Here is a 23961-nt window from a genome sequence, read left to right as displayed (position 1 = left end):
CTGAAAAGATACTTTTTCCCACTTGGAAACTATTTTAAACATAAGTATAAAACTAAGAACTTTGTATGATTTTTTCATATATACATTTAAAGTTGAGGGGCGCCTGGGTGGCGCAGTCGGTTAAGCGTCCGACTTCAGCCAGGTCACGATCTCGCGGTCCGTGAGTTCGAGCCCCGCGTCAGGCTCTGGGCTGATGGCTCAGAGCCTGGAGCCTGTTTCCGATTCTGTGTCTCCCTCTCTCTCTGCCCCTCCCCCGTTCATGCTCTGTCTCTCTCTGTCCCAAAAATAAGTAAATGTTGAAAAAAAAAAAAATTAAATAAAGTTGTAACAGTTTCCTGGCAGTTAATTTATGTCCCGGTAACTAATGATATTCAAACTAAAAATTTTAAAGTTCTAGAAAGCCAACTAAAATTTCCCCAGATTTCTAATGTCTGGAATCACAAAGCACAAAACTATAAATCTCAAGTAACATCTACAAACAACATGGATCTAGGCTATTCTCCTGTAGACTATTTGTTTCAGTCAAACTTTATTGTCTTCACAAAAATTAATAATAACTTACCAAATCCCAAAGTCCAACTTGCCCAGATTTGGCCCCAGCTGCCACCAAAGTTCTAATTTCTGATGGGTGGAGAGCCACAGAGAGTATTGGGCCTTTGGTAACTTTATGAACAGTATCTTCATTAATGACCATGCCATTTAAATTGGCTTTATAGCTGAGAAAACAAATAAATTTTAGAAGTAAAGCCAATCAATAGTGAAAATAACTAAAACATAACTCAAAAAAAAAGAAAAGAAAAAAGACACAGTAAATAAATAGTTAACCTCCTAGTAACCAAGGAAATCAAATTAAAAAATGGGATACTATTCTTCACTTATAAAAGGTAGCAGGCTGCAGTCAAACATATACATTCATTAATAGTGCTAGTGGCAGAGTAAATTCACATAAAATTTTCAGAAGAAAAAAAAAGATTTCAGAAAACAATTCAGCAATGTATGTCCATGATATTTGACTCAGTAATCTCACTTCTGGAATCTATCCTAAAGAACTAACACACTATCACATTTAAACACAAGCACATATATAACTAAATACACAACTAAACACACAAAACTAAATTGAAAATAATTCCAGGGGCACCTGGGTGGCTCAGTCGGTTAAGCATCCAATTCTTGCTTTCAGCTCGGGTCATGATCTCACTATTTATGAGACTGAGCCCTACATCAGGCTCTGCACTGTTAGTGCACTGTTAGTGCAGAGCCTGCTTGGGATTGTCTCTCTCCATTTATCTCTATATTTATTAAATAAATTTTAAATAAAAAGAAAAAAAAGAATTCTAAATATCAGGAGAGGAAGAAGAGGTTAAGTAAATGCCACCTACTAAATAATATGCAATTAATCAATAAATTTAAAGACTTTAATAAATGTAACTATGTTAAAGAAAAAGCAGAATATAAATGTGTATATACATTAGAACATAATAAACTAAAAATGTATGTGTATTCATTCATTTATTAAACAATGAGTGAATACATATTAAGTGCCAGGCACCATTTTGGTTACTGAAACAAAATCCCTGCACTCATGAAGCTTATATCATAATGGTATTACATATGGCAATACCTGAAAGGAAACATACAAAAACAACAGTTGTTAGGTGGAAATATTATGGGTATTTTTTCCACCTCATTTTCAAAATCTCCTGTAATGGTATATAGTCTGTATAACTTAAAGATTTCAGAAAATATAAAACAAAGACAAGGCATTTCAACTCACTTTTTAATGCTAGATAACTCCTTCTCAGTATTCTTAATACTTGTCTGCAACAATGAAAGAGACCAAAGTACTAAGTTAATATGTATACTGAAATTTCCTTAACAGATAATTCTCAAAGCTATAAGCCCTCCCAAGTGATACCTTGCTCACTTCTGCCCAAGTCTGTAGGAATCCTTTAAACAGGTCGTTGTCATCATCTCGATTTTCAGGAGTCATTTCTAAAGGCCCAGGAGGTAACAAAGGCTGTTTTAAAAAATAAGAAAATCAAGAATAAAATGAGAAATAAAAAGGTTGACTGACTCTTGCTCTGCCCTGGAATGTTTTTCACTACTTTACTTTTGATACCAACAACATAGGTGACACATCAACAGTATTCAAAAATAATGTTCAATGAATGATTGTCAGGTATCCTGTAAGCTAATAATATATATTATCCCATTTAATACTCACAATAATCTAGTGAATGAGATACCACATTTTAAAGAAATTATAATGAAACTTAGAGAAGTTACCTTGTCCAAAGTTACACTGCCAAAAGAGGAGTTGACAGGAATTGGTTCAGAACAGTTCAATTTGTTACTCAGTTAATTATTCTATGCCAGTGGGTTTTTTTAAGTTTATTTATTTATTTTTGAAAGAGAGAGAGAGAGAGAGAGAACGTGCACACTCAAGCGTGCCCGTGAGCGGGGAGATCCAGAGAGAGAGAGAGAATCCCAAGCAGGCACTGCGCTGTCAGTGCAGAGCCCAATTCAGGGCTCAATCCTACAAACCATGAGATCATGACCTGAACTGAAACCAAGAGTTGGACCCTCAACCAACAGAGCCACCCAGGCACCCTGCCAGTGTTTTTTTATTTTTTTATTTTTATTTATTTATTTTTTTTAATTTTTTTTTTTAACATTTATTTATTTTTGAGACAGAGAGAGAGCATGAACAGGGGAGGGTCAGAGAAAGAGGGAGACACAGAATCTGAAACAGGCTCCAGACTCTGAGCTGCCAGCACAGAGCCCGACGTGGGGCTCGAATCCACGGACCGTGAGATCATGACCTGAGCCGAAGTCGGATGCTTAACCAACTGAGCCACCCAGGCGCCCCTGCCAGTGTTTTTTTAAATCCTAGGTTGTAACCCATGGATGGTGAAATCATTTCAATATGTTAAAACAAACAATGTTTTCATGAACGACAAAAGAATAGAGTCAAAAATACAAAATATACATCACATGCAGCAAGTTTAAGTACCATTTCACAAAAGTTCTGCTTTAGCTGTGTGGAATGAGTTCAATGTAAATACATTTATCATGAGTGAAACTTCAGGAAAATTGGAAAGCTACTCTTCCCAAGTACCTTAATTTGCAATTAGCTCCCAAATCACCAGTCTATTTAGTGCTATCTTCCAATTTAGAATTAAGCACTTAGATATAAAGTATTAAAAACCATAGGTGTTCTTGAATAAAAAACATAATTATAATCTGATTTAGACAATAAACTTCGTAAATAAAACTCTTTCTACTCACTAAAAGTACAAAGTTATACCACAGCAAAGGGCTATCACTATTATAACATATTATTTATTATTAATAACATTAATACTACCATTTATTGATTACTTACTAAGCCCTTAACACAACAGAAGAAACTTTACAGATACTATTTCACTTAACCCCCTCAACACCCCTTTGAAGTTTCTATACTATTACCACTTTAAATATGGGGAAATGGGCTCAGAAAGGTTAAGTAATTTACCCACAATTCCACTGCAGATAAGCTTGCAGAAATATAGAATCCAAACTAGTTTTTATGACTTTGAAATCTTAATCATTAAACTATAAACAGCAGCAGTAAATTAATGAAGTACGGGGGCGCCTGGTTGGTTAAGTATCTGACTCTTGATTAGGCTCAGGTCATGATCTCACGGTTCATGAGATCCAGCCCCACATCAGGCTCTGCACAGACAGCTCTGACAGTGAAAGTAGGCTTGGGATTCTCTCTCTCTGCCTCCTTCCCACTCACACTCTCTCTCTCCCTCTCAAAATAAATAAACATTTTTTAAATTAAGTAAAAATTGAACATAAGTTAATGACTTTTTAATCTAGTTTCAAACACTTCAAATTTTTCACTATTTTATTGAGTAACATATTGTTTTTGCACTTTCTTACATTTTCATCTGCTATTAATGTCGGCTGGGCTGGGGTTGCTGGTAATGACACTCCTGAAGGATCTACTTTTAGTAATCTCATTGACCTTCTACATCCAGTCCCATTTTCTCTCTTCTTAGGCATTTTTCTAAGGGAGTGGGGAAAAAACTCAAGTTATAAAACAGTTATATGTACTTACTAATATTAAGGAGGTAACTTTTAGGAATGTATGTCACAGATACACTCACACATTACAAGGATGTATGCACATGACTACAATGACTTTAATTGGGCACTTATGATTTTTCATGCTTTTAAATAAAATCATAGATGTTCATCATGAGGAGGTGAGAGGTGTTAAAATAAATTATAATATACATCTCTAACAGAATAATATGCAACCATAAGAAAATTGAAATAGATCTTTGCATGATGATATGACATGAACTCTTAAGATGTAAGAAACAAAAACAAGGTCCGCTACATGTTGAATATGCTTCAACATATTTGTTTTTTTAGAAAAAGGTTATGTACACACATACATTTTTACATGCTAAGATTATCTATGGAAGAATATACATGAAACTATTAATAGTGGTTTCTTCTAGGGAGAAGGCCAGAAGAACTAAGGTCTAAAATGGAAAAGAGATTTAAATGTTTCATTGCATTTCCGTCCAAACAGTTTACTTTTTAAAATCATATAAATACACTGCTTTTTTATGCACTATTTTTTCATTTTAAAAAAGTAGTTCAGAACTTCCAGTTTCAAGTTCCACATATAAGGAGCTTGAAAGTCATCATTCTGTCTTTTCAAGTAAAAATCTGAACAGATTAAAAAATCAACAACTCTTCTAGGTTCCTTACAAGGCAAGGACACAGTACAAACTGCTGACCTCAATACTGGAGAGACAGAGAAATACAAGGAGTCATGGCTTACTGGAATAGAAAGTCAAGAACAGAAACCACAATGGGAACCAGTACAAAGGTAGGAAAACCTGAACTGTAATTGCCCAATTGATGGGGGCTCAGTGTGGACAAAAACCTGCACATGAGTCTTTATAGAAGCTTTATTCAGAACAGTCAAAACTGGGAAGCAGCCAAGATGTTCTCCACTAATTGAACAAATAAACTACAACACATCCAGACAATGGAATATTATTCAGCACAAAAAAAGAAATGAACTATCAAGCCATGCAAAGACATGGAGGAAAACTAATTGCATAATACTAAGAGAAAGAAGTCAATTTGAAAGGCTACATACTTTATGATCCCAAATACACCACATTCTGTTAAAGGCAAAACTACAGAGACAAAAAGATTCGTAACTGCCACATTTGAGGGTGGTAAGGTGATGAATAAAGAGAACACAGGTAGTAAAAATACTCTATATATTGGGGCACCTGTGTGACTCAGTCAGTTAAGCATCCGACTTTGGCTCAGGTCATGATCTTGCAGTTTGTGAGTTTGAACTTGCATATCTTGCATATCATGATCTTGCTTGGGATTCTCTCTCTCTCTCTGCCCCTTCCCCACTTGCATGACTCTCTCCTTCTCTCAGAATGAATGGATAAACTTTAAAAGATATGTATGTGTGTGTGTGTGTGTGTGTGTGTGTGTGTATTATAAAGATGGATATGTCGTTATACATTTGTACAAACCCATACAATGTACAAAACCATGAGTGAATTGTAAGACAAACAATGGACTTTAGGTAATTATAATGTATCAGTGTAGATTCATCCTTGGTAACAAATGTACCACTCTGCTGAATGATGTTGATAATGGGAGAGTTTATGCATGTGTGGGAGCAGAAGAATATATGGGAAATCTTTGTACCTTTCTCTCAATTTTACTGTGAAGCAATTCTTTAAAAATTCAGTCTTAAAAAATACCTTCAAGGGAGACCACCCCCACTATTTTGAGAGATTTACATCCAGGAGCTTGACTAGGTCTTCAGTAAATATGAGAAAAATCTCCTCATGCTTCCCAGAGGGGGAAGGGAAAAAGAACTACTCTGAAATACTCCTGCCCTTAGGAGAACAAGTTAACCAGAGCCTAACCTGCTGGAGTATTATCAGAGTCTACCCTGAGAGAAAGGAAATACCCAACTCCTGCCCACTTTTAGTATATGTGTTGCCGAAGCGAGCACACTCCTGCCCACTTTTAGCATCCTCTCCCAACCAAGGTGGGGTGGGGGGAGGAAACAACCTAAAACACTTGTGAAGTTCACTGTTAAGAGATACAGGTGTGCTAAATGACTGAGACCTAATCACAGGACTATAGAATGCTTTCTCTCCCCTCTCACACATTACTAATGACCAATTTACAAACTTTCTTTTTCCTCATACATCATATCATGTCCAGCTATCAAGAAAAAAATCACAAGGCACAATGAAAAACAACATAATTTAAAGAGATAGAGCAAGCTTGAGAACCATATATGGCAGGAATGTTGGAATTATCTGAACAGGAATTTAAAACAACTATGATTGATATACTAAGGGCTCTAACACATAAAAAAAAAAAAAAAAAAAACACCATGCAAGATAGGCAATGTAAGAAGAGAGATGGAAATCCTAAGAAAGAACCAAAAGAAATGCTAGACATCAAAAACGGTGAAAGAAATGAAGTGTGCCTTTGATGAGCTCATTAGTAGACAAGACATGGCTAAGGAAAGAATCTCTGAGCGCGAGGTATTTCAACAGGAACCTCCAAAACTAAAAAGCAGGGAGAAAAAATAATGAAAAAAAAACTGAACAGAATATCCAAGGACTATGGGATAATTACAAAAGGTGCAACATACACATAATGGGAATACCAGAAGGATAAGAAATAGAGAAAAACAGATGATATTTGAAAAAATAGTAACCGAGAATGCCCCAAATTAATGTCCGACATCAAGTAACAGATCCAGGAAGCTCAGAGTACATCAAGCAAGATAAATGCCTCCCAAAAACTACACCTAAGGAATTCATTTCCAAACTATGGAAAATCAAAGAGAAAGAAAAAATCCTGAAAGAAGCTAGAAGGAAAAAAACATCTTACCTATAGCCAAAGATAAGAACTATACCCATACTCCAGTAAACTATGCAATCAAGAGAGTAGAGTAAAATATCTTAAGTGTTGAGAGGAGCACCTGGCTATCTCAGTGGGTCGAGCATACAACTCTTGATCTTGGAGTCATGAGTTCAAGCTTCACATTGAGGGTATAAACACATTGAGCTCAAGCCCCACATTGGGTATAGAGCTTACTTTTAAAAAACTGGGGCACCTGGGTGGCTCACTCGGTTAAGTGTCTGACTCTTGATTTCGGCTCAGGTCATGATCTCATGGTTTGTGAGATTGAGCCCTGCAATGGGCTCTGCACTGACAGCACAGAGCCTACTTTGGGATTGTCTCTCCCTCTCCCTCCCTCCCCCCACTCCTTCTCCCTCTCTCTCTTTCTCAAAATAAATAAATAAATAAACTTTTAAAAAAAATTAAGAGAAATTGTTGCCAGTACACATGCCTTACAAAAAAGGTTAAAAAAAGTTCTTTACAGGCACCTGGGTGGCTCAGTCAGTTAAGCATCTGACTTCGGCTCAGGTCATGATCTCACTGGTCATGAGTTGAAACCCCACGTCAGGCTCTGTGCTGACAGCTAGGACCCTAGAACCTGTTCAGGTTCCGTCTCCTTCTCTCTCTGCCCCTCCCTCATTTGCACTCTGTCTCTCTCTCTCAAATATAAAACATAAACATTAAAAAAAAATTCTTTAGAGAGAAGAAAAACAGATCTGAAAATCAGATCCACCAAAAGGAGCATCAAAGAATGAATAAGGTAAAAAAAAAATTTTATTTTTCTCATTCTTAATTAGTAACAGCTAGCTCAAAATAACAATAGCAACAATGTATTTAGTTATGTACCCTTATGTATATATCTTGTGTGTTGGTATACCAACATGTATATATACTTATGTATGCTTATACATGTGAAATGAATGACAGCAATGATACAAGGGACAAAAGGGAAGAATTAGGATTATTTTGTTATTATAAGGTGCCCATACTATACCTCACTCACACCCTGAAGTGATATACTGGTTTTTTTTTTTTAATTTTTTTTTTTTAACATTTATTTATTTTTGAGACAGAGAGAGACAGAGCATGAACGGGGAGGGTTAGAGAGAGAGGGAGACACAGAATCCGAAACAGGCTCCAGGCTCTGAGCAGTCAGCACAGAGCCCGACATGGGGCTCGAACCCACGGACAGTGAGATCGTGACCTGAGCCAAAGTCGGACGCCCAACCGACTAAGCCACCCAGGCGCCCCAAGAAGTGATATACTATTAATTGAAAATGGGTGGCTGGGGCAACTGGGTGGCTCACTCAGTTAAGGGTCCAACTCTTGATTTTGGCTCAGGTCATGATCTCACGGTTCACGAGTTCAAGCCCCAAGTCGGGCTATGCACTGTCAGTGTGGATCCTGCTTTTCATTCTCTTCTCCCTCACTCTGTCCCTCCCTCTCCCTCTCTCAGAATAAATAAACTAAAAAAAAAATTTTTTTAATGGACTTGGGGGGTGCCGGGGTGGCTCAGTCAGTTGAGTGTCTGACTTTTGATTTCACCTCAGGTCATGATCCCAGGGTTGTGGGATCAAGCCCCCTGTGTCAGGCTCTGTGATAAATGTGGAGCCTGCTTGGGATTTTCTTTCTCTCTCTTCCCTCCCCCCAACTTTTGCCCCACTCTCTCTATATATAAAATAAAATAAAAATTTCTAATGGAAGTGAATTAGTTGTAGATTATACTGTAAACTCCAGGGCAATCACTAACCAAAAAAAACAGTGAAAAAAATTGTAACTGATACAGTAAGAAACAAGAGAAGATGGCATCATGCAAAACGTTCAATTAAAACCATAAAAGGCAGAAAAATAGTGGAGACAAAAATAGGGGGAAAAAAACAAGGGCAATAAGTAGTAAACATTAACAAATATGATAGATATTAATCCAAATATATCAATACTCACTTTGAACATCAAGGTCTAAATGCACCAATTAAAAGAGACTGTCAGAGTGGATCAAACACAATACTCAAACTTATGTTGTCTATAAGAAACCCACTTTAAATATAAAGACACATAAATATTAAAAGTAAAGGAATGGAGCAATCCCTATCAAAATAACACCAGCATTCTTCACAGTTAGAACAAACAATTCTAAAATTTGTATGGAACCAGAAAAGACCCCAAATAGCCATGTTGAAAAAGAACCCCAGGAGCACCTGGGTGGCTCAGTCGGTTGAGAGTCCGGCTTTGGCTCAGGTCATGATCTTGCGGTTTGTGAGTTCAAGGCCCACGTCAGGGTCTGTGCTGACAGCTAGGAGCCTGGAGCTGCTTCGGATTCTGTGTTTCCCTCTCTCTGCCGCTCCCCCACTCATACCTCTGCCTCTCTCTCTCAAAAATAAATAATAAAACATTTTAAATTTTTTTAATAAAAAAAGAAAAAGAAAACCAAACCTGGAGGCATCACAATTACAGACTTCAAGCTGTATTACAAAGCTGTAATCATCAAGACAGTATGGTACTGGCACAAAAACAGACAAATAGATCAATGGAACAGAACAGAAAACTCAGGGGTGCCGGGGTGGCTCAGTTGGTTGGGTGTCCAACTTCGGCTCAGGTCATGATCTCACGGTTTGTGAGTTCGAGTCCCGCACCAGGTTCTGTGCTGACAGCTCAGAGCCTGGAGCCTGCTTCGGATTCTGTGTCTCCCTGTCTCTCTGCCCCTCCCCTACTTGCACTCTGTCTGTCTCTCTATCTCTCTCATAGAAAATGAATAAAACATCAGGAAAAAAAAAAAGGAATAAAAAACCCAGAAATGGACAAACATATGGCCAACTAATCTTTGACAAAGCAGGAAAGAATATCCAATGGAAAAAGACAGTCTCTTCAGCAAATCGTGTTGGGGAAACTGGACAGCGACAAGCAGAAGAATGAACCTGGACCACTTTCTTACACCATACACAAAAATAAACTCAAAATGGATAAAAGACCTAAACGTAACACAGGAAGCCATCAAAATCCTGGAGGAGAAAACAAACAACAACCTCTTTGGCCTAGGCTGCAACAACTTCTTACTTGACATGTCTCCAGAGGCATGGGAAACAAAAGCAAAAATGAACTATTGGGACCTCATCAAGATAAAAAGCTTCTGCATAGCAAAGGAAACAATCAGCAAAACTAAAAGGCAACTGACAGAATGGGAGAATGACATATCAGATAAAGGGTTAGTATCCAAAATCTATAAAGAACCTATCAAACTCAACACCCAAAAAACAAATAATCCAGTGAAGAAATGGGCAAAAGACATGAATAGACAGGTTTCCAAAGAAGACATCCAGAGGGCTAACAGATACATGAAAAGATGCTCAACATCACTCATCATCAGGGAAATACAAATCAAAACCACAATGAGATACCACCTCACACCTGTCAGAATGGCTGAAATTAACAACTCAGGAACAACAGATGTTGACAAGGATGGGGAGAAAGGGGAACCCTTATGCACTGCTGGTGGGAATGCAAACTGGCACAGCCACTCTGGTAAAAAATATGGAGGTTCCTCAAAAAATTAAAAATAGAACTACCCTATGACCCAGCAATTGCACTACTAGGTATTTGTCCAAAGAATACAAAAATGCTGATTCGAAAGGGCACATGCACCCAATGTTTACACACACAAAATACATACATAGATACGATGGGATATTACTCAGCGATCAAAAAGAATGAAATCTTACCATCTGCAACAATGTGGATGGAACTACAGTATATTATGCTAAGCAAAATAAATCAAAGACAGGTATCATATGATTTCACTCATAAGTGGAATTTGAGAAACACAACAGATGAACATAGGGGAAGGGAAGCAAAAATAAGATAAAAACAGATATGGAGACAAACCATAATGGACTCTTAAACACAGAGAACAAACTGAGGGTTACTGGTGGGGTGTTGGTAGGGGGATAGGCTAAATGGGCAATGGGCATTAAGGAGGGCACTTGATGTGAACACTGGGTGTTATATATATGTAAGTGATGAATTACTAAATTATATTCCTGAAATTATTACACTATATGTTAACTAACTTAGATTTAAATTTAAAAAATAAAATAAAATAGGGGCGCCTGGGTGGCACAGTCGGTTAAGCGTCCGACTTCAGCCAGGTCACGATCTCGCGGTCCGTGAGTTCGAGCCCCGCATCAGGCTCTGGGCTGATGGCTCGGAGCCTGGAGCGTGTTTCCTATTCTGTGTCTCCCTCTCTCTCTGCCCCTCCCCCGTTCATGCTCTGTCTCTCTCTGTCCCAAAAATAAATAAAAAAACGTTGAAAAAAAAATAAATAAAATAAAATAAAATAAAATAAAATAAAATAAAATAAAATAAAAGTTAATGAATGGAGAAAAATATACCATGCTAACACAAATCAAAAGCAGGAGTTGCTACATTAATTTCAGACAGAGCAGACTCCAATTTTTTTTGTTTTATGTTTATTTATTTTTGAGAGAGAGAGTGTGCACAGAGGTCAGAGGGAGAGGGAGAAAGAGGATCTGAAGGAGGCTCTGAGCTGTTAGCGCAGAGCCTGATGGAGGGCTCGAACACATGAACCACAAGATCATGACCTAAGCCCAAGTCAGATGCTTAACCATCTGAGCCACCCAGGTACCCCCAGACAGAGAAGACTTCAAAGCAAAGACAGTTATAAAGGGATAAAGCAAAGAAAGTTATAAAGGGATAAAGAAGGGCATTACATAATGATAAAAGGGTCAAATCTCCAAGCTAACAAACATAATGTACCTAATAACAGAGTATCAAACTATGTAACAGAACTGCAAAAAGAAATAGGTAACTTGGGGCACCTGGGTGGCTCAGTCAGTTAATCTTCTGACTCTTGGTTTTGGCTCAGATCATGATCTCACAGTTTGTGAGATCAAGCCCTGCTCAGCCTCCATGCTCACAGCATGGAGTCTGCTTGGGATTCTCTCTCACCCTCTCTCTCTGCCCCTCCTTCACTTGCATGTGTGCATGCACACACTCTCTCTCTCTTTTTCAAAATAAATAAACTTAAAAAAAAAAATAGATAATTCTACTATGTTAGCTGTTGGCAACTTCAACACTCCCCTATCAGAAATGGAGAGATCTAGCAGGCAGCCAATCAGCAAGGGCATAGTTGAACTCAACACACCATCCATCACCTAGACATAATCAACATCTATAGACTAGTTCATTCAAAAACAGAATACACATTTTTCTCAAGCTCAGATGGAACATTCACCAAGGTAGACTACATTCTAGACCATAAGACACAGCTTAACAAATTTAATAGAAATCATTTTTTAAAAAAGAAAAAAAATCATACATTTGCTCTCAGAATATAATGTAATTAAACTAGAAATCAGTAAGAGAAGGATACGTGGAAAATCCCAAAATACACAGAGAGTAAACACACTTCTAAATAACACATAGGTCAAAGAAGAAATCTCAAGAGAGCATAAAAAACACTTTTTACTAAATGAAAATGAAAACACCATCTAACAAAATTTGTGGGATGCAGGGAAAGCAGTGCTTAGAGGGAAATTTATAACACTGAATGTACATATTAGGAAAGAAGGTCAAAAATTCAATAATCTAAGTTTCCAACTCAAGAAACTAGAAAAAGAACAAATTAATCTAAAGTAAGCAAAAGAAAATAATAAAAGTTGAGCATATCAATAAAATTAAAAACAGGAAATCATCGGGGGGGGGGGGGGGGGGGAAGTATCAACAAAACCAAAGCCAGTTCTTTCAAAAGACCAATAAAATCAATAAGCCTCTAGCAAAGTTAACTAAGAAAAAAAGTTACCAATACCAGAAATGAAAGATGTATCTCACTACAGATCCTATGGACATTAAAAAGATAATGAAGAAATAATGTGGGGCGCCTGGGTGGCGCAGTCGGTTAAGCGTCCGACTTCAGCCAGGTCACGATCTCGCGGTCCGGGAGTTCGAGCCCCGCGTCAGGCTCTGGGCTGATGGCTCAGAGCCTGGAGCCTGTTTCCGATTCTGTGTCTCCCTCTCTCTCTGCCCCTCCCCCGTTCATGCTCTGTCTCTCTCTGTCCCAAAAATAAATAAACGTTGAAAAAAAAGAAATAATGTGAAAAATTCTATGCCCACATATTTGATAACCTAGATGAAATGGACAATTCCTTGAAAGACACAATTGCTAAACTCACAATCTGAATTAGAAATAGATAATCGAAATTATTAAAGAATTTAAATCAATAATAACCTTCCAAAGCAGAAAGCACAATGCGGACATGGGTTCACTGATGTATTCTACCAAACATTTAAGAAAGAAATTGTACCAATTCTCTACAATTTCTTTTAGAGGATAGATGGAGAGGGACACCTGGGTGACACAGTCAGTTAAGTATCTGACTCACAATCTAGGTTCAGGTCATGATCTCACAGTTCGTGAGTTCGAGACCCACAATGGGCTCTGTGCTGATGGAGTGGAGCCTGCTTGGTATTCTGTCTCTCCTTCTCTCTGCCCCTCCTCCCTTGTGTGCACTCTCTCCCTCAAAATAAATAAATAAAATCAAAAAAAATAGAGGACAGAAGCAGAGAGAATTCTACCTATTTCATTCTGTGAGGCCAGCATTATCCTAATACCAAAACCAAGACAATATTATAAAACAAAAAATACAGACCAATATCCCTCATGAGCAGATGCAAAACCCACAAAAAAATTAGTAAATTGAAACCAACAATGTATAAAAAGTATTCTGCACCACAACCAAATGGGATATATCTCAAGTATGCAAGACTATTTCAACACTCAAAAATTAATTAACATAATCTAATTAAAATCATTCAATGCAATCCATCACATCAACAGGCTTTTTGAAAAAGCAAAATCACATGATCCTATCAACAAATGCAGAATATGCATCTGACTAAATATAACACTAAATATAACACATTTTTTAATTAATGATAAAAAAAGCTCTCAGTAGAACGGAACTTTCTTGATAGAGTATCTACAAAAAACCTACAGCTAATGTCATACTTAAATAGTGAGAAATGACAAGCTTTCCCACCAAGGTCAGGTACTGGCACAGATGTCCTCTTTTACCATTCCTTTTCAACACTATTTTATCCTTCCTTTTCAAAACTATGCTGCAAGTTCTAGCTAATGCAGTAAGACAAGAAAAGGAAATAAATGGAATGCAGATTTGGAAGAGAAAAATAAAACCGTATTTGTTCAAGAGTTTCAAAGTTGGGGGCACCTGGATGGCTCAGTCAATGAAGCCATTTCGGCTCAGGTCACCATCTCACCATTCATGGGTTTGAGCCCTGTGTCAGGCTGTGTGCTAATGGTGTGGAGCCTGCTTGGGATTCTCTCTTCCTCTCTCTCTCTCTGCCCCTCCCCTGCTCATGAATGCACGCACACTCCCTCTCTCTCTCTCAGAATAAATAAACTTTGAAGGTAAAATTCTATAGAAAAAAGGAGTTTCCAGGTTGGTGAACACATGGATGTGCTGGGAGAGTACCACACTCTGAGAAGACATGGAAGCTTCCTGCCATTTCCCCATGCCTTGCCCTATGCAGCATTTCCTTTAGCTGTCCTAAGTTATATCCTTTTATAATAAACTAATAATCTATTAAGTAAAAAAAAAAAAAAAAAAAATACTATTTGCTACATGATAGTCTATGTGGAAAATTCTAAAAAATGAACAAAAAAACTCCTGGAACTTCATAAGTGATTATAGCAAGGTGGTAGGATACAAGGTTAATATATAAAAGTTAATTTCTTTCCTACATACCAGCAATAAACAAATGAAATTTGAAGTTAAAAATAGACTATCATTTACATAAGTACCCATACAATGAAATACTTAATCTAATAAAATAAATCAAACAAAAATATTTCCAAGATCTATATGAAGTACACTACAAAACTCTCATGAACAAAATCAAAGAACTAAATAATTTTTGTATGTTAAGTAGGCTCCACACCCAATATAGGGCTCAAACTCACAACCCTGAGATCAACAGTCATATGCTCTATCAACTGAGCCAGCCAGACACCTCTCAAAGAACTAAATAAATGGAGAGATATCCCATGAAAGACTCAATATTGTCAAAATGCCAGTTCTTTCCAACTTAATCTATAAATTCATTGCAATCTCAATCAAAATCCCAGCAAGTTAGGGGTGCCTGAGTGGTTCAGCCAGTTAAGTGTCTGACTCTTGATTTCGGTTCAGGTTGTGATCTCACCGTTCGAGGGTTAGAGCCCTAGTCAGGCTCTGTGCTGACAGCACGAAGCCTGCTTGGATTCTTTCTCTCTCCTCTCTCTGCCCCTACCCTCACCCCCACTCCAAAATAAATTTAAAAAAATTTTTTTAATCCCGGAATGCCGGGGCGCCTGGGTAGGTCAGTCGGTTAAGCATCCGACTTCAGCTCAAGGTCATGATCTCACGGTTGGTGGGTTCATGCCCCGCGTTGGGCTCTGTGCTGACAGCTCAGAGCTTGGAGCCTGCTTCTGATTCTGTGTTTCCCTCTCTCTATGCCCCTCCCCCACTCATGCTCTGTCTCTCTCTGTCTCAAAAATAAAAATAAACATTAAAAAAAAATTTTTAGGGGCGCCTGGGTGGCTCAGTCCGTTGGGCGTCCGACTTCGGCTCGGGTCATGATCTCGCGGTATGTGAGTTCGAGCCCCGCGTCGGGCTCTGTGCTGACTGCTCAGAGCCTGGAGCCTGTTTCAGATTCTGTGTCTCCCTCTCTCTCTGACCCTCCCCCGTTCATGCTCTGTCTCTCTCTGTCGCAAAAATAAATAAACGTTAAAAAAAAAAAAAATTTGGGGGGCGCCTGGGTGGCGCAGTCAGTTAAGCGTCCGACTTCAGCCAGGTCACGATCTCGCGGTCCGTGAGTTCGAGCCCCGCATCAGGCTCTGGGCTGATGGCTCAGGGCCTGGAGCCTGTTTCCGATTCTGTGTCTCCCTCTCTCTCTGCCCCTCCCCCGTTCATGCTCTGTCTCTCTCTGTCCCAAAAATAAATAAAAAACGTTGAAAAAAAAAAATTTTTTTTTAAAAAAAAAAAATTTTTTTTAAAAAAAAATTTTTTTAAAGGCAGTATGGTACTCACGAAGAATATACGAATCAATGGAACAGAATAGGGAGTCAACTGATCTTACACAAAGGAGCAAAGGCAAGATAATGGAGCAAAAATAGTCTTTTCAACAAATGGTGCTAGAACGAATGGACAATCAAATGCAAAACAATGAATCTAGACACAACCTTTACACCCTTCACACAATTAACTCAAAATGGATTACAAATCTAACGTAAAACACAGAACTATAAAACTTGTAGAAGACAACAGGAGAAAACCTAGGTGACCCTGGGAACTTCCACTCTGCAAAAGACATCATCAAGAGAATGAGAAGACAAGCCAGAGAAAATATCTGCAAAAGACACTTCTGATAAAGGACTGTTATCCAAAATATGCAAAGAACTCTCAAATTCATCAATAAAAACAAACAACTCTATTAAAAATGGGCCAAAGAGGGGTGCCTGGGTGGCTCAGTCAGTTGGGCGTCTGACTTTGGCTCAGGTCATGATCTCACAGTCTGTGATTTCAAGCCCCACAGGGGGGCCCTGTGCTGACAGCTCAGAGCCTGGAGCCTGCTTCAGATTCTGTGCTCCCTCTCCCTCTGCCCCTCCCCCGCTCATGCTCTGTCTCTCTCTCTCTCTCAAAAATGAATGTTAAAAAAAAAAAAGGGGGGGTGCCAAAGATCATAAAATACAGCTCACCAAAGTAATATATAGATAGCAAGAAGCATATGAAAAGATGCTCTACAACATGTCATCAGGGAAAAACAAATTAAAACAACGAGATACCAATACACACCTATTAGAATAGCCAAAATCCAGAACACTGACACTACCAAATGCTTGTGAAGATGTGGAACAACAGTTTTAAGATTATAGTTTCTGATCTATTACTTATTTTACTATGGTAACTGTTTTTTCAAATTATAAATAACTCAACAATACATCAGGGTGTAGGCATTATAAACCAAATCTTGTACCTTTTGGATTCAGGAGGCTGTCTCTTTTTTATCATTTCACGGAGCCTTGCAGCTGACTGCAAAATACACAAAACACACATATAAAGATACTACCTTATAAATTGTTAAGTATGCTGCTTTATTGACACTAAAGTAAAATCTATACAGGAAATAAAGTTTCTCAAGATAGGATACCTGCTCTTGGTAAGACAGGAGACAAATATACTATTAATAATAAAGGCAAGTAAATAATACTGTCTAAAGTACTGACATTCTGATACCTTAAACCAAGTTGCTAATGAGTTTACATGATTAAACATTAAACATTTCACCAAATATACTACTGTAAATTAAAAAGTTTAACTTCTACTATAGGCAATCCTACTTTGATATTTTCCAGAAAAGTGATGTTATGCTTCTATAAATTAAAACATAATTTCTGTTAACTAAAGTCAAAATCAGAGATACTGTGTCTAAGTTTCTGATTAATTTTCAACTTTTAATGACTAAACAATTAAGTCCCTTATTTTAAGTCACCCTCCCTTCCCTCAATTTACAAACACATACCAAATGTTTGGGAATGTGCAGTCAGAGAATTCAAATAATAATTTAATAAAGCTAACAGCTTGCTATCTTTTGGAGGAAAATGTCATAGGCCCTCCTAAAGACCCTTCTAAAGAGCTACTCTCAGGGCACCTGGGTGGCTCAGTGGGTTAAGCATCCATTTTGGCTCAGATCATGATCTCCTGGTTCAGATCATGATCTCATGGTTTGTGGGTTTGAGCCCCACATTGGGCTCTGCACTGACAGCTCAGAGCCTATAGCCTGCTTCAGATTCTGTGTCTCCCTCTCTCTCTGCCCCTCCCCGCTCACACTGTCTCTGTGTCTCAATAAATAAATGTTAAAAAAAATTTTTTTTACTAAAAAATAATAATAATAAAGAGCTATTCTCTCATACACCAAAGTTTTACCCCCAGTGTGAAGACATAATGTAAATTATACCTTTAGTCATGATGATTATAAAACATTAGCATATTATCTTGACCATTTATCCTTAAAGCTCACAGTATACTGGGGCACCTGGGAGGCTCAGTTGGTCAAGCACCTGGCTCTTGATTTCAGCTCAGGTCATGATGGCACCATTCATGGGATCAAGCCCCGTGTTGGGCTCTGTGGGATTCTCTCTCTCACCTCTCTCTCTGCCCCTCGCCTACTTGCGCCTCTTTCTCAAAATAAATAAATAAATAAATAAATAAATAAATAAATAAATAAATAAATAAAATAAATAAATAAATAAATAAAACTTAAAAAAAAAACTCACTATACAAAGCATATTTCCACCTATTCTTAAAGCTAAAGATTTAAAAAAATAAAAATAAAAAGCTTGTCCTTTCACTCCCATACCACACATCCCTCAATTCATTCCTCCTACATCTCCCTTATCCTTTAGGTAAAGCAATCACTCAGAACATACCCTGTTCCTCTGAATCCAAGACAACCACTCATAAGACACCATTATTTTATGTACCAACAACAGTGGGGCAGGGGAGAGAGCTGCCAGTAATAGTTTCCAGATGCCAATTTCAAAAACATTAAAATTTTTTTAAAAAGTCTTAAAATCAATAAAATATGGTAACCACTTCCTATTAAGTGCAAAACTTGCTCCTAATTTTACCCTCCCTTATCTGACACTATGAAACCTGATACTACCAGTATTTTATTGACCTACTGGCAAGAATGGCATCTTGCTTTTAATTAGAAATTCCAAGAGGGTCTGGGTGGCTCAGTCGGTTAAGCATCGGACTTAAGTAGGCATGAGTTTGAGCCTTGCATCGGGCTCTGTGTTGACAGCTTGGAGCCTGGAGCCTGCTTGAGATTCTGTGTCTCCCTCTTTCTCTGCCCCTCCCCTCCTCACACTCCGTCTCTCTCTTTCAAAAATAAAATAAAACATTAAAAAATTTTTAAATAAAAAAAAAGAAATTCCACACAAACCGCAGACAACTGAAGAGAAGCAAAAAAGTTTGCATTTTCTGATATGTTCTTCAGTCTCTTCCTTTCATACGGTGACAATCCTGAAAATTCATCCTATGAAATTACACCAAAAAAATTCTGTTACTTTGCATGATCCATAGCAAAAGCACCTCACAAAACAAGGTGTTGAATTCTCAAATGTATACTTTCCTTCAAATTGTACCTGTTCTATTCATTTCATGCTATCGTACCAAATGGCACATAATCTTTGCTGCATTGGACACTGAGTGTAAGAGTTTGAATTTGGGATAATCACAAGATATCTGTATGGCTTCTCGATTAGATAACAAGTGATATATCAGAAGTCAAGTAGTGTAACTTAATAGCAAATTATTTCCTACTGGGCATTAACTGTACTATTACTCAAAGTTAACTTTTTATTAAACAAAACAGAAAACACTCAGTAACAGAACATTTTAAATTCACTGAAAGGATTAAGAAAATTTAGAAAAAAAAGAACAATAACAAATGAGATAAACACATGGGAAGAAAGACAATAAAAAAATCAAGCTTGCAGGTCTGATATCCAACTAATAGTTATAGAGGTAAAAAAAGACGAGCAGAAAAAATGAAAGAGAAAATTATTAGAGATATAATATAAGAAAGTTTCTCAAAACTAAAGACATGTGTTTCCAGATTAAAAGGGCCCAATGAGTATGCAGCACAACAAATGAAAAAAGATCAAAGTCTATACACATTATCACAAAATTTCTTAACACTTGAGATAAGTGAGATTTTAAAAAGTTTGAAAAAAAAATCACACAAGAATCAGAATGACACTAACTTCCCAATATCGAGGGGAACTGGAAGACAATAGAAAAGTGTGTTTAAAATTTTAAGGAAAAATTATTTTCAACTTACAATTCTAAATCCAATTAATCCATCAATCAAATGTACAGCATAAAGATTTTTTCAGACATGTAAACTACCTCTCATACACCTTTTCTCAGGAAGCTACTATAAGCAGCATTTCACCAAAATGGAAGAATACTCTAAAAAAAGAAAGACCCAAGACAGAATCCAGGATGCAGAAGTTCCAGTAGAGGAGAGATAAAAGAAATTCAAAGGAAAATGGTAAAAAGAAAGGCTAAAAAAGGGTTAAACTGTCCAGAATGAAGTAGAAAGATGAAGGGCCCCAGGATATGTTTCCTGAAAAAAATATATATACATATGAAGCCATTAGAATTCCTTCCTACAACTCTGATAGAGCTTGGGCTGTACCTAATAAGGAGATGAGAAGGGAAAGGAGTGGGTAGGCACATGTGCATAAGGCATAGTGTGAATGAAACAAGTCTTCATCTTCCATGTTAAGTCAACGGATAACATGGAGGGAATAAAAACTAAAACAGCTGAAAGTGCAATTTGGCTATTGGGCAGCAACAATCACAGAGAAGTATGTGGCAGAAAACTGCTGGGTGTTTTGGTTTGTTTCTGAGTATCTGTGTGTGTACATATGAAATTATCTTTGTGTGTGTGTGTATATATATATACATGTATATGTATACATGTGTGGAATTATAAGACTTAAATGTGGATGTACATGTATTACTTGGACCAAAATAAAAAATTTTCCTCATACACACAAAATAACAATGACAGCAAAGGTAAAAGGTTATGTTGTCATCGCCTTTACAACTGCTTTCAGAGAAAAACATCACCATCATCATCATCAAAGGCTTTCTAAGATTCTATTTCAAAATGCTACACACTGAAATCAAAGGAGCGCATTTAAATGATTCTACTTACGACAGAAGAAAATTTACTAAGACAAATGATCAGTTTTCTTAAGTGGTATGTGTAATTCAAACTATTCTTACCCATTACCCACCTCTCAAAAACTTACAACATGTAAGAGGAAGACCAATCAAAAAACATCAGGAAAGGGGGCACTCGAAGTAAACATATTATAGGGAAAAGAAGTTAAAAAAAACTCCACTATCTTCAGACACTTAAGATGTTACTGCATCCTGGGGCACCGGGGTGCCTCAACTGGTTAAACATCCAACTCTTGGTTTAAGCTCAAGTCATGATCTCACGGTTCGTGGGCTCAGGCCCCAGACTGGGCTCTGCAATGACAGTGCCAGAGTCTGCTTGAGATTTTCTCTCTCTCTCTGCCCCTCCCTGCTCACTCACTCTCTCTCAAAATAAACATTAAAAAAAAAAGTTATTGCATCCACAAAACAAGGGATGCTTTGTTTAAAAAATAAAAGAAGTGGGGTGCCTAGGTGGCTCAGTCAGTTAAGTGTCCAACTTTGGCTCAGGTCATGATTTCATGGTTCATGAGTTAGAGCCCCACATTGGGCTCCATGTTGGCAGTACTGGGCCTGCTTGGGATTCTCACTCTCTCCTCTCACTCTGCCCCTCCCCCACTCACGTGCTCTCCCTCTCTCTCTCAAAATAAACTTAAAAAAAAATCAGGGGTGCCTGAGTGGCTCTGTCAATCAAGTGACCAACTCTTTGTTTCAGTTCAGGTCACAACCTCACGGTTCGTGAGTTCAAGCCCCACTTTGGGCTCCAAGCTGGCAGTGCAGGGCCCACTTTGGATTCTCTCTCTCTCCTTCTCTCTCTGCCCCTCCCCTACTCATATTCTCTCTTTCTCATAATAAATAAACTTTAAAAAATTATTTAAAAAAAATAATCAAAGAAATAACTTGGATTAAAAGCTTGTGGCACCTAGTTGACTCACTTAGTTAAGCGTCTGACTTCAGTTCAGATCATGGTCTCTCAGTTCCTGAGTTCAAACCCCACATTGGGCTCCACACTAGCAGTGCAGAGCCTGCTTGTGATTCTCTCTCCCCTCTTTCTGCCCCTCCTCTGCTCATGCTTTCTCTCACTCTCAAAATAAATAAACTTAAAAAAAAAATGCTTGATGCCAAAAATGCAAACAATGTATGAACCTATTCATGTACTGTTCTCAAAATGACAAAACTGTAGATATGAAGAACAAATTAGCAGTTGTCAGGGGCAAAGGGGGATGAGAGGGAGAGCTATAGGCATAACTACAAAGAAATAGCCTGGTGGGGCGCCTGGGTGGCTCAGTCAGTTGAGTGCCCGACTTCGGCTCAGGTCATGATCTCACGGTTTGTGAATTCGAGCCCCGCATCAGGCTCTGTGCTGACAGCTCAGAGCCTGGAGCCTGCTTCGGATTCTGTGTGTCCTCTCTCTGCCCCTCGCCCACATGTGCTCTATCTCTGTCTCTTAAAAATAAATAAATGTCGGGGCGCCTGGGTGGCGCAGTCGGTTAAGCGTCCGACTTCAGCCAGGTCACGATCTTGCGGTCCATGAGTTCGAGCCCCGCGTCAGGCTCTGGGCTGATGGCTCAGAGCCTGGAGCCGGTTTCTGATTCTGTGTCTCCCTCTCTCTCTGCCCCTCCCCCGTTCATGCTCTCTCTCTGTCCCAAAAATAATAAAAATGTTGAAAAAAAAATTAAAAATAAATAAATAAATAAATAAATAAATAAATGTAAAAAAATTAAAAAAAAGAAAAAAAAAAGCCTGGAAACAAAAAAACAAATAGCCTGGGGCAGCTGGCTTGCTCAGTTGGTAGAACAAGCAACTCTTGATCTCAGGGTCATGAGTTCAGGCCCTACATTGGGCCTGGACCCTACTTAAAATAAATAAATAATTTTAAAAATTAGCCTAACGGAGATTTTTGTGGAGATGGAATAGTTCTCTATCTTGATTATGGTGATAGTTGTATTAACAATATGTGATAAAATGATACAGAACTATACACACACCTTGTACCAATGTGAATTTCCTAGTTTTGATATTGTGATATAGTTATATAAGATGTACACATTGGGAAAAACTGGGTGAAGTGTCCATGATACCTCTCCATACTATTTTTGCAAATTGCTATGAATCTATAATCACTTGGAGATAAAAGTTTCTTGAAAATAGATGTTTCTCACAGCTAACATCATACTTAATGGTGAAAGACTGAAAGCTTTTCCCCTAAAGCTCAGGATTAAGAAAATATGTCTGCTCTTGCTACTTCTATTCAACACTGTACTGGAAATTCTAGGACAAATAGGACAGGACAATTGGGAAAAAATAATAATAAAAGACATCCAGATTGAAAAGGAAAAAATAAAGCCATCTTTATTGCCAAAATATGACCTTATATATAGAAAATACTTTAAGAATTCATACAAGGGGTGCCTGGGTGGCTCAGTTGGTTAACCATCAGACTTCAGCTCAGGTCATGATCTCACAGCTCGTGAGTTCAAGCCCTGTGTCAAGTTCTCTGCTCTCATCACAGAGCCCGCTTTGGATCCTCTATCTCCCTGTCTCGCTGCCCCTCCCTCCCTCTCTTTTTCTCTCTCAAAATAAACAAATATTTAAAAAATTAATTTTTAGGGGCGCCTGGGTGGTTCAGTCAGTTAAGCATCCAACTTCAGCTCAGGTCATTGTCTCATGGTTCATGAATTCGAGCCCCACATCAGGTTCTGTGCTGACAGCTCAGAGCCTGGAGCCTGCTTTAGATTCTGTCTCTCTCTCTGACCCTGGCCCACTCCTGCTCTGTCTCTGTCTCTTAAAAATAGTAAGTGTTAAAAAAAAATTAATTTTTAGGAAAGACTGAACCCTAAAAACATTATGCTCAAAGAATCCAGACACAAGAAGCCATGTACTATATGATTCCATTTACATGAAATGTCCAGAATAAGCAAATATATAGACAAAGAAAGTAGATTAGCTGTTTCCAGGGCTGGGTTAGGGAGGTGGGGAAGTTGGTAGTCACTGTTAATTGGCAGGGGTTTCTTTTCATAGTGAAAAAAATATTCTGAAACTAGACAGTGGTAATGATTGTACAGTACTGTATATATACTAAAAACCACTGAACTGTATACTTTTAAATAGTTAATTTTATGTTATGTAAAATTTATTTCAATAAAAATATACACTTGATGATAGAAACCAGATACGTGCATAGTCT

At 37.9% G+C, this 23961-nt stretch overlaps 1 protein-coding gene across 4 annotated transcripts in view; it reads right to left on the bottom strand.

The window, feature by feature from the left end:
* The window catches only part of WDR76 (WD repeat domain 76), a 61733-nt gene that overhangs the window by 32999 nt on the left and 4773 nt on the right, over nt 1-23961 (bottom strand). For 3 of the 4 annotated variants that reach the window (XM_086710558.1, XM_025919228.2, XM_086710556.1), the window contains 6 exons: nt 18985-19077; nt 17014-17069; nt 3934-4060; nt 1919-2020; nt 1778-1821; nt 563-716 (listed from right to left, as the gene is read on the bottom strand). In XM_086710558.1, the coding sequence (XP_086566684.1) occupies nt 563-716; nt 1778-1821; nt 1919-2020; nt 3934-4060; nt 17014-17069; nt 18985-19077 (576 nt within the window). The remainder of the gene's footprint in view (nt 1-562; nt 717-1777; nt 1822-1918; nt 2021-3933; nt 4061-17013; nt 17070-18984; nt 19078-23961) is intronic. The other variant, XM_086710557.1, reaches the window with a different exon arrangement.

The sequence above is a fragment of the Puma concolor genome, chromosome B3 (genome assembly GCF_028749965.1).
Source record: "Puma concolor isolate L17-30 chromosome B3, mPumCon1.1.hap2, whole genome shotgun sequence".
Taxonomy (NCBI): domain Eukaryota; kingdom Metazoa; phylum Chordata; class Mammalia; order Carnivora; family Felidae; genus Puma; species Puma concolor.
Note: the sequence above shows the minus strand (reverse complement) of the source record. Positions and strands in the feature narration are given on the sequence as shown.